This window comes from Polyodon spathula, chromosome 6 (assembly GCF_017654505.1).
Source record: "Polyodon spathula isolate WHYD16114869_AA chromosome 6, ASM1765450v1, whole genome shotgun sequence".
In the NCBI taxonomy this organism is placed as follows: Eukaryota; Metazoa; Chordata; class Actinopteri; order Acipenseriformes; family Polyodontidae; genus Polyodon; species Polyodon spathula.
In genome coordinates this window covers 61,809,644-61,828,787 of record NC_054539.1, presented here as the reverse complement: position 1 = coordinate 61,828,787, position 19,144 = coordinate 61,809,644, and the positions used below count along the sequence as shown (strand labels likewise).

General features: G+C 35.3%; 1 protein-coding gene across 7 annotated transcripts; it reads right to left on the bottom strand.

The window, feature by feature from the left end:
• Positions 1–502: 502 nt before the first annotated feature.
• On the bottom strand, positions 503–17,100 carry LOC121316583. 7 transcript variants are annotated; one of them, XM_041251626.1, is made up of 20 exons: positions 16,768–17,088; positions 16,539–16,563; positions 16,097–16,134; positions 15,528–15,552; positions 15,076–15,107; positions 14,810–14,834; positions 12,186–12,223; positions 11,616–11,640; positions 11,178–11,209; positions 10,912–10,936; positions 10,478–10,509; positions 10,059–10,083; positions 8,074–8,111; positions 7,496–7,520; positions 7,062–7,093; positions 6,796–6,820; positions 6,363–6,394; positions 5,653–5,692; positions 4,042–4,101; positions 1,555–1,657 (listed from the first exon to the last, which is right to left on the bottom strand). In XM_041251626.1, exons 1-19 carry the CDS (start codon positions 16,894–16,896, stop codon positions 4,082–4,084), a joined length of 663 nt encoding a protein of 220 aa, XP_041107560.1. In that variant the 5' UTR covers positions 16,897–17,088; the 3' UTR covers positions 1,555–1,657; positions 4,042–4,081. The 7 variants fall into 7 exon arrangements, with proteins under 7 accessions (XP_041107557.1, XP_041107558.1, XP_041107559.1 ...); XM_041251623.1 differs by lacking the exon at positions 6,796–6,820 and having other exon boundaries at positions 503–1,657; positions 16,768–17,094; XM_041251627.1 differs by lacking the exons at positions 6,363–6,394; positions 6,796–6,820 and having other exon boundaries at positions 1,553–1,657; positions 16,768–17,094.
• Positions 17,101–19,144: the final 2,044 nt, after the last annotated feature.

Below are 19,144 nucleotides of genomic sequence, written 5' to 3'. Positions count from 1 at the left end.
TCTATGGACGTATGTGTCAAAAGTGGAACTTTTTGGCCAACATGGGCTCTGTTACGTCAGTCGAAAACCAAACACTGCATTCCACAGTAAGAACCTCATACTGTCTCACTCAAAGATTCCTTATAAGAATTAATGTAGAATCATTTTCCCCTCTTAGTATCTGTATCCAGTTAAAGAAACAGGCTGGTAACCTCTCGGAATCCAGTGCCTGAGCATAAAACAAACAGCAGGAACTAAGTCCTTATCAGGAACGAACGGGAGTCCACGGCATCACAGCTTCCAGATGACTGGCGATAGAAAAGGCGTGACTGACCAATGAGAGAGGGCTGTGATTTTTAGGTCCTCAATGGCTGATCCCAGAAATATTACAATGTTAATCTTCAAAAAAGATTTACTGTGATTTTAAATGACAAATACAGTTTCATAGTGACTTGACAAAAATATTTATTTAAAAAAAAAAGTTATTTATTTAATAAATTTGTTAATGACAGTAATTCTCTTAACAATTTAATAAATATCTAACCTTAAATATTTCTGGTGTCGGGAGTGGAGTGGGGCACTTGTTGCCTGAGTTCCTAACAGAAACTGCAACCAACAGAGCATTTGTAGCAAAATGTTTTGTGGTATGGTATGCCAATTTTATCTTTTTTTCATGAACCTTCAAGCGTGTCGTATAAAAGAGCAACTTCGAAGCTGTCTTTAAAACAGGGCCCAAGTTACTTCATGTGAGTCATATAATCTTGTTTTAATACTACGTTTTGTCCTGCATTAGCTATGGCAGCACACAACATTTAGATTTACTCTGTTAAAAAATATATGATCCGAGGTACAAAACACTCTTATGAAGTGCTTATCAAAGGTAAATAATGTTAATTATGGTGGGGTGTTAACAAATAGCAAGATATGAACTTAGTTCCTGATTTACTTCTGAAATATCTGTTTAGGCAAATAACTGGAAATGTATGCTTCATTGCAAAATCTGCCTTCAAAGTCATCCACCATGGAACCAAATTGTCATACTGATGTTATAAAATATTATCATTTTATCATCTCTGTCATTCTATTACACTAATCCTAGCCTCAATCGTAACTTTAACCTAATCATTATTGATAGTTGTCGCCGTGTAACAAAATTACAGGTAACACTTTTTTTTTTTTTAACTATGCTATATTTATAAAAAAAAGATAATTTGTCTCTAAAGCCTTTAACATTCAAAGTGGTCCTTCCAGGGTAAACCACAGTCTTTCCACTTCAAACCGTGGTCCTTCCGGGACCTTCCTTTAGTATGTCCCATTTTTCTGTATAGATACTGTATAGCACTAGTTACATTTTGAAGTTTCCCCTTATGTGCTTTTCCTTGAAAAATCTGTTGCGTTTAAGAACCAAAGTTAAAGACATGGAGGCATTTATTGAGACATGTTCTGATAGTGTAGCAATAGCATGCGTTGTAAACTGTGTGTGAGGAAGGGTTGAAAGTACAATACACTGTGTAATAAGAAGATAGTAAAGAATATAATCAGCTCCGAAATGTTGTGTTTAATACATAATCACTTTTGTTTTATTTCAGAATTTCATCAACAACATATTTAAATTCAATTTTTCCATTCATTTATTCACTTCCTTAAGTTCTGGGGTTGTCACATAATCTTTGTGTACCTTAAAAAAAACAAACAAAAAAACATAGTTAACAAAACAGTAAAGGATAAATTGGTTTGCAAGCAAAAAGCGCTGACAGTTTCCAAAAAATATGTAATGTTCTGAAGTAAAAGTTATACAGCTTTATAATAAGCACACTGGTATTATTATCCTGGGTTTCCTCAGCAAAAAAAAAGACGGTTTTCACAGATAACATGGCTGTGTAATCTCAATATGCACCTGATTTGGTATTCTGTAACAAACAGATTATCCAGCCTCGGCTACAGATCTGATGCGATGGCTAAAGCCCGAGACAGACAGGCGTGGTGCGCCACCGCTGTGCATGTTCACTGCACGGTACCGCTAGCCTGCACCCGGACACACAGGAGCAGTATGCACTACGCGGTACACTAGTGTCAGTAGCACACTGTAGGCTATGTACTCGAATGTAATTTACATTATGGCCAAAAGTTTGCATCACCTAGTAGAATATTAGGATGCAGACATAAATAATAATAAATAAAAAAAACCTATAAACTTAATTTTGATATTTTATTTAACATCATGCAATCTAAGAAACTACAAAATAGTATCTCAAAAGTCTACCAGAAACTACAATAGTAGTACAGTATTTCATGTTAGATTTAGAAATGTCACATTTTTCAATTTTTGGAAAACTACAAAGCAATATGTAATTTTCAATATGTCTACGTAACATTGTTAATTCTACAGGGTGTGATGCAAAACGTTTGGCCATAGATGTAATGCCCCCTATATAATCTACTAAATAACAACGCTGGTTTGTTTTTCAGCGTTGTTTTTCTGCAGGTGTATGAAACGATCGATCTGATTTTAGAAAAGAAACACACAATACCTTGCTGACAGCTGCTATATATCTTTACAGCCAGTTCAGTAAAAATACATGTAGTATTGAACTGTAGAAATAATAAAAAAGGCAGGAAGGATGCTTAGCAAGGGTGACTGTGGCAAAGTGCCTGCCTCTGTGTGTATTTTCTGTTATATGTTGTGTGTTAATGTTGGTGTATAGTCATTGGTACACAGGATATAAACGGGTCTGTGTAACACAAGTGTTTTAAATGTATATTTGTATTTAGGCACGAGGATTGCACAGCACTTCACGTGCAAGTAAAAAGTAATAATATGTGAGCACGGGGAATTGCACTTTATTAATTCACGTGCAGTTGTACCGTGACTCCAGTTGAATGATTGATTAGCAGTTGAGTCTCGGTACAGCTGCATAAAAGCAGCATGTTTTCACTCACTCTGGGTTGTGTGTTCGGTGAGTGGAGAACGGGATTGGAGACGGAGGTAATAATAATTGTAATAATACTAATAAAGTTAAAATATCTGCTCACCGTGTTTTGTTTAGTGTTAGTCGGTTTTGTATGCCTGTTTATTTTGGCTACCAGTGCCATTTTCTGACTATCTGTTCATTTATTAAATGCTGACCAAGACCATTCGCTCAGCTCCACCTCTCTGTCGTTTATTTCCTGGTTCCTGTTTCTGGTCTGACGTCGCCCACTCCGGCTGTCTTTGTGACACTGATGTATAAAATACTTACCTGCCTGTCCTTGTATGAAATATAGGAGTGATCAAACACTTCAGGGTGCTTGGACCTCCATAGAAAGCAGTTTCATTCATGATTTTTCCTGGTAAGCATGTGTTGTCAGCACTTGGCTGTGATTGGTTAATCCACTGACAGTACTGCATGGCAGCTAGAAAAAATCGTTCTGGATTCGATTTTAGCGGTACCACTCAGCGTCACTGCGGGACTAGCGGTATTGTCCCGCACTGATCTGTCCAACACAATATGAAAGCAATGGCAGCGGTACAGGAGGAAGAATGCCTTGCATGCTGTACCGTGCCACGCTTGCCTGTCCCTGGCTTAAAACATTTTTATCTAATCCCTTACTGAGCTGTCAGTCCATTTCTGTTCATGGAGGTGGAAGTGTCTTTTCTGTTTGCCAATCTATGGTTACTACAAGACTATAAACGTGTGCTGTTTAGTTCACAAACAAGTGAAAGAAAACCTATGTCCAATCACGGTCCTGGAAGTCCATTCCACTCCAGGTTTAACAGGTAAAATTATATAATGAACTAGTTTAGGGTCTGGATGGAGGTTTAATTGGTTCAATTAGCAGAAAGAAATACCAGGACCAGAAGGCCCAACTTTGGACTCCACTGGTCAGATGTGTAGATACAATAAAGTGTTTTTATTTTATTTATTATTATTTTTAAATAACCCTTAACAACGTATGGCACAGATCAACTTAATTATGCAAGGGGTAAATGTTTGTAAAAAGTCAGGCAAATCAACAAAAAGCACAAACAAAAATGCGGCAAATTAACCCTTCAGCATTTGAACACATATCCAATGTACTTACCTGTGACGTATCGGCTCTAACTGGATGTTCTTGGTGGTGGTCATGTTGTTTGTTTAGGTGCTACAGAGTAAATAAAAACAAGTAGACTTTAATTTATCAGAGAATTCAATGGATTGAATACAAAATATATTATAATATGAACAACTATAGACACCAATGTTATACATACTACTCAACGTTTGCTAGGCATCAAGATTTTCAACAATGCTGGGGTTAATACTGTGCCATTCATGGAATGACTGCTTGTATTACAATGCAGTTTAACCTGTGGAAATCGATCCATAACAAAGATTCATAAGTGTTTAACTGGCTATCACATTTCTCTGACACCCTGAAAAATCTGCAGCAGTTCGAGTAGTGCTTAGGGCTCTGGACTCTTGACCAGAAGGATGTGGGTTCAATCCCAGGTGGGGGTACACTGCTGCTCTTATAGGCCTACTTCATGTTTGGTTTGTCCAATGCAAATGCCTAAAGTGGGTATCCTAGCAACGTGCTAATCTACCATACTAGCACTAAAAGAAGCGCACCCAAGGTTTTAATGCAAACCGGCAACAGAAAACTTCAAACTGGGTTCTAATTTAATGCATCCATTCACCAATATGTAATCAAAGCTCAGGAAATTTAAGGACAGATGATCAATAATCGATGCATCGATTAATTGTTGCACCCATAGTATTGAAACATCGTGTACAGTGTGCTTCTTGTTGGTGAGTATGTAGTCAATTTCATTCTTCACTCCGTTGGGTCCTCTCCATGTCCATTTCCTAGTGGGTTTCTTTTGGAAGAAGGTTCATGATGAATACGTTCTTGTTCTCTGCAAATTTGACTAGTTTGTCATCCCTCTCGTTTCTGTCGCCATGTTCAAATTTGCCAACCGAATTCTCGTCCTCTTGCTGGGCTCCTATTTTGGCGTTGAAGTCACAGATGAACTTATAGGGGCTCTTCCCATTTTCGTGTAGTTCTTGTACTTCATAAAAATCTTCGACGTCTTCATCCGAATAGCTTGTTGTTGGTGCATATACTTGGATGATCTGAAGTTCATACTTCTTTGAAACTTCCGCTGTCAGTCTTGAGGACCTCTCTGACGTGCTGTCAATCTTTACTCCGTTATTCTTGATTCTCTTGTGGACAATGAATCCAACGTCCTACGATGTCCCATTTGATTCTTCCAAGTTCTTCTTCCAACTCTTAAAGTCTTCCTTCACCTAAAAGAGATCTGCAGTTGTACATGTCAGGGTCATTGTTCTGTAGCATCCTAAAATTCGTGATTCTTGGCACCCTCTGCCTTCATGCCTAACCGGCCGCTGCCTTGGTCGGCGGCAATCCAGCCTCTGGGGAATGAGGGCCATGTTTTTGTCTGTGCTAACATGGGTTGGTCATAATGGGTTGGCGAGTGCCCCTTCCCTTTGGTTGAGTATGTTACTCATGCTTTCACAGCATGGTTGAACATGCCAGATTGAGGGGACCCCGCTGTACTTCGTCTTGAGAACCCGTTGTCACCCTCCTGCCACTTTGAGGCAGATAGATCTGTATGTAAGTGCAATACATTCATTATAAACCACCTACACTTTAATGAAAACACAACTTTCAAAAATTACTTTAATCACAAACCTGTGTCATAATCAGGGGATCCAAGGTCATGGTTATCATGCTAGATAAAATGAAAAGGGAAGAATATATAATGATTCATAATGCAATATGGATCACAAAAGAGGAACTTGGGTTCATAGAGAGTTTTGTGATAATGCAGTAGTTATCAATCTTATATCAGTTAATATAAAGTGTTCAATAAAAAAAAAAAAAAATTTAAATATGGAGTAGATTTTTTTTTTTTTTATAACAAAGAATTACATTGAAGCATAGCAAACAACCCAATATTAAGTTTTAATAATTTAGTCTATTGGCTTTTAGTCAATCAAAATGATAATGTAACACTTAAGCACTTCTGTCAGAAGAGTCCCCAAAAAACATCTACATAAAAGGAAAAGTATACCAGTATTGCTACATGGTTGCATTTTTATATATGTATTTATGAAATGCAACCAGCTACGTAAATCACTGCCAAGGCTGCTTGAAGACCAAGGTTTTTATTTGATATATAAATAATACTTTTCAATGGAAATAATGTGACTGAATTTCAGCAGTACTGCTGCTCTCAGTTTTGCTTTGGATTGGTGAATTACAAATCCATGAAAAGGTGAAAACATTGAGAGTACATGCATTAAGCCACCGGACCTGCTAGGTAGTGTCCTCAGGCACACTGGATAATGGAGACCGTGTTATTTATTTTGCAATGGTACAGAACTTTAAAATGTGCTTACCTCAGAGTTGTCATAATCCCCAATTGTTGTGTCTATGGATAATGCAACAAATCATTAAGATGAGTATTTCACAGATAATTATATGTGTGTGTGTGTGTGAACTACTGAAAGTATTTTTTGAAATGGAAAAACATTGAGGATATAGAAAAATATTCAGCAATATTTCAACAATTCTTTTTTGGATTAAGTTCTTCCATTCATGTATCAAGAAATGCACACAACATTACAGTAGATATATAATTAGGGGTTCCGATTTTAGGGTTGAACGATGAAGTAACAATTTCTACCTTCAATGGAATGAAACATACCATATTTCATACAAAAAATATAATCTCACTCATAATGTACTGTATATAACAGTGAATTTGTGATTAGTTTTCCAAGCTAAAAAATGTAACTATTGCACTACATATACATTGCAAAAAAACTTTACCTGTTATAGCATCTGGAACATATGTCTGAAAAATACACAGAGATATTTCAACTGACTTGGATACATTTAAGTTGGGAACCACTGTTTCTATTATGGAAAAACTTGTCCAAATACTCTTTGATTTACATATTGTACCACAGATTATATAGATTATCAGACGAGGATTTGCTCAGTAGTGTCCAATAGTGTCCTCAGGCACACTGGCTAATGGCACTGAGACCGTGTTGTTTATTTTGTAATGGTACAGAACTTTAAAATGTGCTTACCTCAGAGTTGTCATAATCCCCAATTGTTGTGTCTATGGATAATGCAACAAATCATTAAGATGAGTATTTCACAGATAATTATATGTGTGTGTGTGTGTGAACTACTGAAAGTATTTTTTGAAATGGAAAAACATTGAGGATATAGAAAAATATTCAACAATATTTCAACAGTTCTTTTTTGGATTAAGTTCTTCCATTCATGTATCAAGAAATGCACACAACATTACAGTAGATATATAATTAGGGGTTCCGATTTTAGGGTTGAACGATGAAGTAACAATTTCTACCTTCAGTGGAATAAAACAAACCGTATTTCATGCTAAAAACATAGTTTATAATCAAAATGTACTGAATATAACAGTGAATTTGTGATTAGTTTTCCAAGCTAAAAAATGTAACTATTGCACTACATATACATTGCAAAAAAACTTTACCTGTTATAGCATCTGGAACATATGTCTGAAAAATACACAGAGATATTTCAACTGACTTGGATACATTTAAGTTGGGAACCACTGTTTCTATTATGGAAAAACTTGTCCAAATACTCTTTGATTTACATATTGTACCACAGATTATATAGATTATCAGACGAGGATTTCAGTTGTTCAAGAATATGAATATGTTACCAATTAATACTATTTATTTATTAAATGCAACCAGCTATGTGACTCACTGCCAAGGCTGCTTGAAGACCAAGGTCTCACTGCCCCATTAGCTTGTATTTAAATACATTTAATGTAGAATAAACTAAAACATGTATACCATCGTTTTTATTTGACATATACATAATACTTTTCAATGCAAATAATGCGATTGAATTTCAGCTGTTCTGCTGCGCGGTAGCATCCTCAGGCACACTGGATAATGGCACAGACCTTGTTGTTCATTTTGTAACGGTACAGAACTAAATGTTTAGGCCATAAAACAAAGCAATATACCATAATAGTTCTTTTAAAGTGGAAAAACAAGAAATGCTTATTTTTCAGAATGTTTTTTTTAATTTGCTTACCTCCAAGTTATCATCTCCTATTGTTGGGTCTATGGATACTGCAACAAATCATAAGATTAATATTTCACAGGTAGTTAAAGAAGCTGATATATACCGTGCCTATAGAAAGTCTATACCCCCTTTCAAGATGTTTACTTTTTGTTGCCTTATATCCTGGAACTAAAATGCATTAAAATAGTGGGCCTTTTTTTTTTTCATTTACCTACACATCCTACCTCACAACTTATAAGTGAAAAAAATATTCTAGAAATTTGTAGAAAATTAAATTAAAAACTGAAATAGCTTGGTTGGATAAGTGTCCACCCCCCTTGTAATAGCAATCCTAAATTAGCTCAGGTGTAACCAATCGCCTTCAAAATCACACACCAAGTTAAGTGGCCTCCACCTGTGTTAAATTGTAGTGATTCATATGATTTCAGGATAAATTCAGCAGTTCCTGTAGGTTCCATCTGCTGGGTAGTGCATTTCAAAGCAAAGACCATGAGCACCAAGGTGCTTTCAAAAGAACTCTGGGACAAAGTTGTTGAAAGGGCCAGATCAGGGGATGGGTATAAAAAAATATCAAAGGCCTTGAATATCCCTTGGAGCACGGTCAAGACGATTATTAAGAAGTGGAAGGTGTATGGCACCACCAAGACTCTGCCTAGATCAGGCTGTCCCTCCAAACTAGATGACTGAGCAAGAAGGAGACTGATCAGAGAGGCCAATGGCAACTTTGCAAGAGCTACAGGCTTTTATGGCCAATACTAGTCAAAGTGTACATGTGACAACAATATCCCAAGCACTCCACAAATCTGGCCTGTATGGTAGGGTAGCACGAAGGAAGCCATCATGCAAGAAAGCCCACCTTGAATCCCATTTGAAGTACGTAAAAAAACACACTGGAGATTCTATAGCCATGTGGCAAAAATTATGTGGTCTGACGAAACTAAAATGGAAATTTATGGCCAAAATGTAAAGCGTTATGTTTGCTGCAAACCCAACACAGTCCATCAACCAAAGAACACCATCCTACTGCGAAGCATGGTGGTGGCAGCATCATGTTATGGGGATATTTCTAATCTGCAAGGGCTGGGGCACTTGTCAGGATAGAAGGGAAAATGAATGGAGCAAAGTACAGAGAAGTCCTTGAGGAAAACCTGCTGCCCTCTGCAAGAAAGCTGAAACTGGGACGGAAGTTCACCTTTCAGCATGACAATGACCCAAAGCACACAGCCAAAGCTACACTGGAGTGGCTAAGGAACAAAAAGGTAAATGTCCTTGAGTGGCCCAGTCAGAGCCCTGACCTAAATCCAATCGAAAATTTGTGGCATTACTTGAAGATTGCTGTCCATCAACGCTCCCCAAGGAACTTGACAGAGCTTGAACAGTTTTGTAAAGAAGAATGGTCAAATATTGCCAAATCTAGGTGTGCAAAGTTGGTAGAGACCTATCCCAACAGACTCACAGCTGTAATTGCTGCCAAAGGTGCTTCCACCAAGTATTAACTCAGAGGGTGGAGACTTATCCAATTATGATCTTTCAGTCTTGTATTTTTATATATATATTAATATATATATATATATATATATATATATATATATATATATATATATATATATATATATATATATATATATATTTTTATATATAACTAATATATATTTGTGTGTGAACTACTGAAATTATTTTTTGAAATGGAAAAACATTGAGGATATAGAAAAATATTCAACAATATTTCAACAGTTCTTTTTTGGATTAAGTTCTTCCATTCATGTATCAAGAAATGCACACAACATTACAGTATATATATAATTAGGGGTTCCGATTTTAGGGTTGAACTCGATGAAGTAACAGTTTCTACCTTCAATGGAATGAAACATACCGTATTTCATACAAAAAATCTCACTCATAATGTACTGTATATAATAGTGAATTTGTGATTAGTTTTCCAAGCTAAAAAAATGTAACTATTGCACTACATATACATTGCAAAAAAACTTTACCTGTTATAGCATCTGGAACAGGTGCCTGAAAAATACACAGAGATATTTCAACTGACTCGGATACATTTAAGATGGGAACACTTGTTTCTATTATGGAAAAACTTGTCCAAGTACTCTTTGATTTACCTATTGTACCACAGTTTATATAGATTATCTTCTAAAACTTTTATACCAGGGTTTTTATTTGATATATAAATAATACTTTTCAATGGAAATAATGTGACTGAATTTCAGCAGTACTGCTGCTCTCAGTTTTGCTTTGGATTGGTGAATTACAAATCCATGAAAAGGTGAAAACATTGAGAGTACATGCATTAAGCCACCGGACCTGCTAGGTAGTGTCCTCAGGCACACTGGCTAATGGCACTGAGACCGTGTTGTTTATTTTGTAATGGTACAGAACTTTAAAATGTGCTTACCTCAGAGCTGTCATAATCCCCAATTATTGTGTCTATGGATAATGCAACAAATCATTAAGATGAGTATTTCACAGATAATTATATGTGTGTGTGTGTGTGTGTGTGAACTACTGAAAGTATTTTTTGAAATGGAAAAACATTGAGGATATAGAAAAATATTCAACAATATTTCAACAGTTCTTTTTTGGATTAAGTTCTTCCATTCATGTATCAAGAAATGCACACAACATTACAGTAGAGATAATTAGGGGTTTGATTTTAGGGTTAAACGATGAAGTAACAGTTTCTACCTTCAATGGAATGAAACATACCATATTTCATACAAAAAACATAATCTAACTCAAAGTACTGTATATAACAGTGAATTTGTGATTAGTTTTCCAAGCTAAAAAATGTAACTATTGCACTACATATACATTGCAAAAAAACTTTACCTGTTATAGCATCTGGAACATATGTCTGAAAAATACACAGAGATATTTCAACTGACTCGGATACATTTAAGTTGGGAACCACTGTTTCTATTATGGAAAAACTTGTCCAAATACTCTTTGATTTACATATTGTACCACAGATTATATAGATTATCAGACGAGGATTTGCTCAGTAGTGTCCAATAGTGTCCTCAGGCACACTGGCTAATGGCACTGAGACCGTGTTGTTTATTTTGTAATGGTACAGAACTTTAAAATGTGCTTACCTCAGAGTTGTCATAATCCCCAATTGTTGTGTCTATGGATAATGCAACAAATCATTAAGATGAGTATTTCACAGATAATTATATGTGTGTGTGTGTGTGTGAACTACTGAAAGTATTTTTTGAAATGGAAAAACATTGAGGATATAGAAAAATATTCAACAATATTTCAACAGTTCTTTTTTGGATTAAGTTCTTCCATTCATGTATCAAGAAATGCACACAACATTACAGTAGATATATAATTAGGGGTTCCGATTTTAGGGTTGAACTCGATGAAGTAACAATTTCTACCTTCAGTGGAATAAAACAAACCGTATTTCATGCTAAAAACATAGTTTATAATCAAAATGTACTGAATATAACAGTGAATTTGTGATTAGTTTTCCAAGCTAAAAAATGTTATTATTGCACTACATATACATTACAAAAAAACTTTACCTGTTACAGCATCTGGAACATATGTCTGAAAAATACACAGAGATATTTCAACTGACTCGGATGCATTTAAGATGGGAACACTGTTGTTTCTACTATGGAAAAACTTGTCCAAGTACTCTTTGATTTACATATTGTACAACAGATTATATAGATTATCAGACGAGGATTTCAGTTGTTCAAGAATATGAATATGTTACCAATTAATACTATTTATTTATTAAATGCAACCAGCTATGTAACTCACTGCCAAGGCTGCTTGAAGACCAAGGTCTTGCTGCCCCATTGGCTTGTATTTAATGTAGAATAAACTAAAACATGTATACCATCGTTTTTATTTGACATATACATAATACTTTTCAATGCAAATAATGCGATTGAATTTCAGCTGTTCTGCTGCGCGGTAGCATCCTCAGGCACACTGGATAATGGCACAGACCTTGTTGTTCATTTTGTAACGGTACAGAACTAAATGTTTAGGCCATAAAACAAAGCAATATACCATAATAGTTCTTTTAAAGTGGAAAAACAAGAAATGCTTATTTTTCAGAATGTTTTTTTTAATTTGCTTACCTCCAAGTTATCATCTCCTATTGTTGGGTCTATGGATACTGCAACAAATCATAAGATTAATATTTCACAGGTAGTTAAAGAAGCTGATATATACCGTGCCTATAGAAAGTCTATACCCCCTTTCAAGATGTTTACTTTTTGTTGCCTTATATCCTGGAACTAAAATGCATTAAAATAGTGGGCCTTTTTTTTTTTCCATTTACCTACACATCCTACCTCACAACTTATAAGTGAAAAAAATATTCTAGAAATTTGTAGAAAATTAATTAAAAATAAAAACTGAAATAGCTTGGTTGGATAAGTGTCCACCCCCCTTGTAATACCAATTATAAATTAGCTCAGTTGTAACCAATAACCTTCAAAATCGCACACCAAGTTAAGTGGCCTCCACCTGTGTTAAATTGTAGTGATTCATATGATTTCAGGATAAATTCAGCAGTTCCTGTAGGTTCCATCTGCTGGGTAGTGCATTTCAAAGCAAAGACCATGAGCACCAAGGTGCTTTCAAAAGAACTCTGGGACAAAGTTGTTGAAAGGGCCAGATCAGGGGATGGGTATAAAAAAATATCAAAGGCCTTGAATATCCCTTGGAGCACGGTCAAGACGATTATTAAGAAGTGGAAGGTGTATGGCACCACCAAGACTCTGCCTAGATCAGGCTGTCCCTCCAAACTAGATGACTGAGCAAGAAGGAGACTGATCAGAGAGGCCAATGGCAACTTTGCAAGAGCTACAGGCTTTTATGGCCAATACTAGTCAAAGTGTACATGTGACAACAATATCCCAAGCACTCCACAAATCTGGCCTGTATGGTAGGGTAGCACGAAGGAAGCCATCATGCAAGAAAGCCCACCTTGAATCCCATTTGAAGTACGTAAAAAAACACACTGGAGATTCTATAGCCATGTGGCAAAAATTATGTGGTCTGACGAAACTAAAATGGAAATTTAGCCAAAATGTAAAGCGTTATGTTTGCTGCAAACCCAACACAGTCCATCAACCAAAGAACACCATCCTACTGCGAAGCATGGTGGTGGCAGCATCATGTTATGGGGATATTTCTAATCTGCAAGGGCTGGGGCACTTGTCAGGATAGACGGGAAAATGAATGGAGCAAAGGACAGAGAAGTCCTTGAGGAAAACCTGCTGCCCTCTGCAAGAAAGCTGAAACTGGGACGGAAGTTCACTTTTCATCAAGAAAATGACCCAAAGCACACAGCCAAAGCTACACTGGAGTGGCTAAGGAACAAAAAGGCAAATGTTCTTGAGTGGTCCAGTCAGAGCACTGACCTGAATCCAATCGAAAATGTGTGGCATTACTTGAAGATTGCTGTCCATCAACGCTCCCCAAGGAGCTTGACAGAGCTTGAACAGTTTTGTAAAGAAGAATGGTCAGATATTGCCAAATCTAGGTGTGCAAAGTTGGTAGAGACCTATCCCAACAGACTCACAGCTGTAATTGCTGGCAAAGGTGCTTCCACCAAGCATTAACTCAGAGGGTGTAGACTTATCCACTTATGATCTTTCAGTCTTGTGTTTAATATATAATTAATATATAATTTTTATATATAACTAATATATATTTGTGTGTGAACTACTGAAATTATTTTTTGAAATGGAAAAACATTGAGGATATAGAAAAATATTCAACAATATTTCAACAGTTCTTTTTTGGATTAAGTTCTTCCATTCATGTATCAAGAAATGCACACAACATTACAGTATATATATAATTAGGGGTTCCGATTTTAGGGTTGAACTCGATGAAGTAACAGTTTCTACCTTCAATGGAATGAAACATACCGTATTTCATACAAAAAATCTCACTCATAATGTACTGTATATAATAGTGAATTTGTGATTAGTTTTCCAAGCTAAAAAAATGTAACTATTGCACTACATATACATTGCAAAAAAACTTTACCTGTTATAGCATCTGGAACATATGTCTGAAAAATACACAGAGATATTTCAACTGACTCGGATACATTTAAGTTGGGAACCACTGTTTCTATTATGGAAAAACTTGTCCAAATACTCTTTGATTTACATATTGTACCACAGATTATATAGATTATCAGACGAGGATTTGCTCAGTAGTGTCCAATAGTGTCCTCAGGCACACTGGCTAATGGCACTGAGACCGTGTTGTTTATTTTGTAATGGTACAGAACTTTAAAATGTGCTTACCTCAGAGCTGTCATAATCCCCAATTATTGTGTCTATGGATAATGCAACAAATCATTAAGATGAGTATTTCACAGATAATTATATATGTGTGTGTGTGTGTGTGTGAACTACTGAAAGTATTTTTTGAAATGGAAAAACATTGAGGATATAGAAAAATATTCAACAATATTTCAACAGTTCTTTTTTGGATTAAGTTCTTCCATTCATGTATCAAGAAATGCACACAACATTACAGTAGAGATAATTAGGGGTTTGATTTTAGGGTTAAACGATGAAGTAACAGTTTCTACCTTCAATGGAATGAAACATACCATATTTCATACAAAAAACATAATCTAACTCAAAGTACTGTATATAACAGTGAATTTGTGATTAGTTTTCCAAGCTAAAAAATGTAACTATTGCACTACATATACATTGCAAAAAAACTTTACCTGTTATAGCATCTGGAACATATGTCTGAAAAATACACAGAGATATTTCAACTGACTCGGATACATTTAAGTTGGGAACCACTGTTTCTATTATGGAAAAACTTGTCCAAATACTCTTTGATTTACATATTGTACCACAGATTATATAGATTATCAGACGAGGATTTGCTCAGTAGTGTCCAATAGTGTCCTCAGGCACACTGGCTAATGGCACTGAGACCGTGTTGTTTATTTTGTAATGGTACAGAACTTTAAAATGTGCTTACCTCAGAGCTGTCATAATCCCCAATTGTTGTGTCTATGGATAATGCAACAAATCATTAAGATGAGTATTTCACAGATAATTATATATGTGTGTGTGTGTGTGTGTGTGTGTGTGTGAACTACTGAAAGTATTTTTTGAAATGGAAAAACATTGAGGATATAGAAAAATATTCAACAATATTTCAACAGTTCTTTTTTGGATTAAGTTCTTCCATTCATGTATCAAGAAATGCACACAACATTACAGTAGATATATAATTAGGGGTTCCGATTTTAGGGTTGAACTCGATGAAGTAACAATTTCTACCTTCAGTGGAATAAAACAAACCGTATTTCATGCTAAAAACATAGTTTATAATCAAAATGTACTGAATATAACAGTGAATTTGTGATTAGTTTTCCAAGCTAAAAAATGTTATTATTGCACTACATATACATTACAAAAAAACTTTACCTGTTACAGCATCTGGAACATATGTCTGAAAAATACACAGAGATATTTCAACTGACTTGGATACATTTAAGTTGGGAACCACTGTTTCTATTATGGAAAAACTTGTCCAAGTACTCTTTGATTTACATATTGTACAACAGATTATATAGATTATCAGACGAGGATTTCAGTTGTTCAAGAATATGAATATGTTACCAATTAATACTATTTATTTATTAAATGCAACCAGCTATGTAACTCACTGCCAAGGCTGCTTGAAGACCAAGGTCTTGCTGCCCCATTGGCTTGTATTTAATGTAGAATAAACTAAAACATGTATACCATCGTTTTTATTTGACATATACATAATACTTTTCAATGCAAATAATGCGATTGAATTTCAGCTGTTCTGCTGCGCGGTAGCATCCTCAGGCACACTGGATAATGGCACAGAGACCTTGTTGTTCATTTTGTAACGGTACAGAACTAAATGTTTAGGCCATAAAACAAAGCATATACCATAATAGTTATTTTAAAGTGGAAAAACAAGAAATGCTTATTTTTCAGAATGTTTTTTTTAATTTGCTTACCTCCAAGTTATCATCTCCAATTGTTGGGTCTATGGATACTGCAACAAATCATTAAGATGAGTATTTCACAGATAATTAAAATGACTGATATATATATATATATATATATATATATATATATATATATATATATATATATATATATATATATATATATATATATATACACACACACACACACACACAACAATCAGCAATTATCTGGTGGATTAAGTTCTTCCATTCATGTATCAAGAAATACACACAACATTACAATAGATATATAATTAGGGGTTCTGATTTTAGGGTTAAACTCGATGAAGTAACAATTTCTGCCCTCAGTGGAATTAAACATACCGTATTTCACACAAAAAACATAGTTCATAATCTAACTCATAATGTACTGTATATAATAGTGAATTTGTGATTTAGTTTTCCAAGCTAAAAAAAAAACAAACTTTACCTGTTACAGCATCTGGAATAGGTGTCTGAAAAAAAAGAAAAAAGAAAAAAATATATATATAATTTCAACTGATTGTGATACGTTTAACATGGGAACCACTGTTGTTTCTATTATGGAAAAACTTGTCCAAGTACTCTTTGATTTACATATTGTACCACAGATTATATAGATTATCAGAGGAGGATCTCAGTTGTTCAAGAATATGAATATGTTACCAATGAATACTTACTGTAGTCACATTGGCTGCATACAGGACCAGCACGGCCAGGAGTCTAATTGCGGATTTCATCATATTGATTGTAATTCTGTTTCTTTGTCTTTGTGGGTTCTGCAACAGTTTTATATATAGCTTTCCCATTTTGAAGGTGTGGCTCCAAATAAATTTCCATGTCAACCAACGAACGAAAAGAGATTAAACAATAACATTTTTTGTATTTATCTTGTGGTTTTAGTAAACAACTTTCTTAACTTTTTAACGTACATGTTTAAAATGCAAAACACTTGGGGGTGGGTGGTTTGAACAACAGCAGTATTTTAAACCTTCCTTAGATAATTAAACAGATCCGGACAAGTTCTAAAAAAAGTGTTTTCTTACAATACAAAAAAATTTGCTTTTATATAGTGCTCTTCATACATCCCAGGGAGCTTTACAATAAAAACTTTTAAAATAATTATTCAGCATTTACTGAGTGCAAGCTTCAGCTAGGAGGATATGACACTAACAATTCCTGCAAGTATTGAGGGTTAATCCGAAAATAAACAGAAAACCAGTGCATTGATTTAAGAATGGGAGTGATATGTTGTGAGAGGCTGGTGTGTGTAAGCATTCTACCTGCAACGTTTTGAACTAGTTGAAGCCGACGCAGCTTAGAATTAGAGAGGCCAGCAAACACAGCATTACAATAATTCAGACGAGAAAGAACAAGAGCATGAACCAACATCTCAACATCTTTATCACATAAAATGGGTCTGTTTAGCAATGTTCCTCAAATGATAAAATATGCCTTCATAACAGAACTAATGTGGATATCCAAACACAGTTCTGAATCCATAATAATTCCTTAGTTTCTCATGCAGTATTACATGGTCAGAAGATTACCATCAAATGAGACTTCAATACTAGATGATTTAGCTAGTATTTGGAGACCACTAATGTAATACCTGTGTTTTACTAGGATTTATTTTCAAGAAGTTTTCAGCCATCCATAATTGAACTTCACTCAGGCACTGAGATAGCAAACTGCCAAATCTGGTTTTGTAGGAAGGGAAGAATACACCTGAGTGCCGTCAGCATAACAGTGATTCTTGTCTTAATTGTATTAGTAAGTTCCTTTTTGTACAACTGTAACTCTTACGATTCAGTGTTTCTGGTCTTCAACATTAACTGCCTACAGGAAAACAAACACTTGAGCAAAAACCAAATACATCAATCATGAGACCTGCTGTGCATCGATCCATTCATTTGATCTGAACCAGGGTGCGTCTGTTTAAAATAAGCAAGCTTAAAAGGTTTGTGCCTAATTTTATATTTAAACAGTAGTGGTGGACAAAGAATTGTTACAGCTTTTAACTATTTCTATATGTATATTTGCATTAGGAGATTGCAGTACAGTACAATAAAAATGAGTAATTACCATAAAGGCTTGGTTTATTTTTCCACATATAAAAGGCTTGGTTTATTTACAGTGCCTATAAAAAGTCTACACCCCCTTGAACATTTTTCACATTTTGTTGTGTCATTGTCTCAGAGTTTCATGCATTTAAATGAGGATTTTTTCCACTTATCTACACACTATACTCCACACTGTTAAGGGGAAAAAAGTTTTTATTGAGAAAAAAAATTATATATTAAAAATACAAAACTGAGACGTATCACAATTAAATAAGTCTCCACTCCCCTGAGTTAATACTTAGAACATAAGAACATAAGAAAGTTTACAAACGAGAGGAGGCCATTCGGCCCATCTTGCTCGTTTGGTTGTTAGTAGCTTATTGATCCCAAAATCTCATCAAGCAGCTTCTTGAAGGATCCCAGGGTGTCAGCTTCAACAACATTACTGGGGAGTTGATTCCAGACCCTCACAATTCTCTGTGTAAAAAAGTGTCTCCTATTTTCTGTTCTGAATGCCCCTTTTTCTAAACTCCATTTGTGACCCCTGGTCCTTGTTTCTTTTTTCAGGCTGAAAAAGTCCCTTGGGTCGACACTGTCAATACCTTTTAGAATTTTGAATGCTTGAATTAGGTCGCCACGTAGTCTTCTTTGTTCAAGACTGAACAGATTCAATTCTTTTAGCCTGTCTGCATATGACATGCCTTTTAAGCCCGGAATAATTCTGGTCGCTCTTCTTTGCACTCTTTCTAGAGCAGCAATATCTTTTTTATAGCGAGGTGACCAGAACTGCACACAATATTCAAGATGAGGTCTTACAAGTGCATTGTACAGTTTTAACATTACTTCCCTTGATTTAAATTCAACACTTTTCACAATGTATCCAAGCATCTTGTTAGCCTTTTTTATAGCTTCCCCACATTGCCTAGATGAAGACATTTCTGAGTCAACAAAAACTCCTAGGTCTTTTTCATAGATTCCTTCTCCAATTTCAATA

Coding starts and splice junctions, on each gene's coding strand:
- LOC121316583 (XM_041251623.1), bottom strand. CDS start 16,896: ATGGGAAAGCTATATATAAAACTGTTGCAGAACCCACAAAGACAAAGA. Junction 7,094..7,495: donor TGTTCCAGATGCTATAACAG/GTAAAGTTTTTT, acceptor CATTATCCATAG/ACACAACAATTGGGGATTAT. Junction 6,395..7,061: donor GGGATTATGACAACTCTGAG/GTAAGCACATTT, acceptor CATTATCCATAG/ACACAACAATTGGGGATTAT.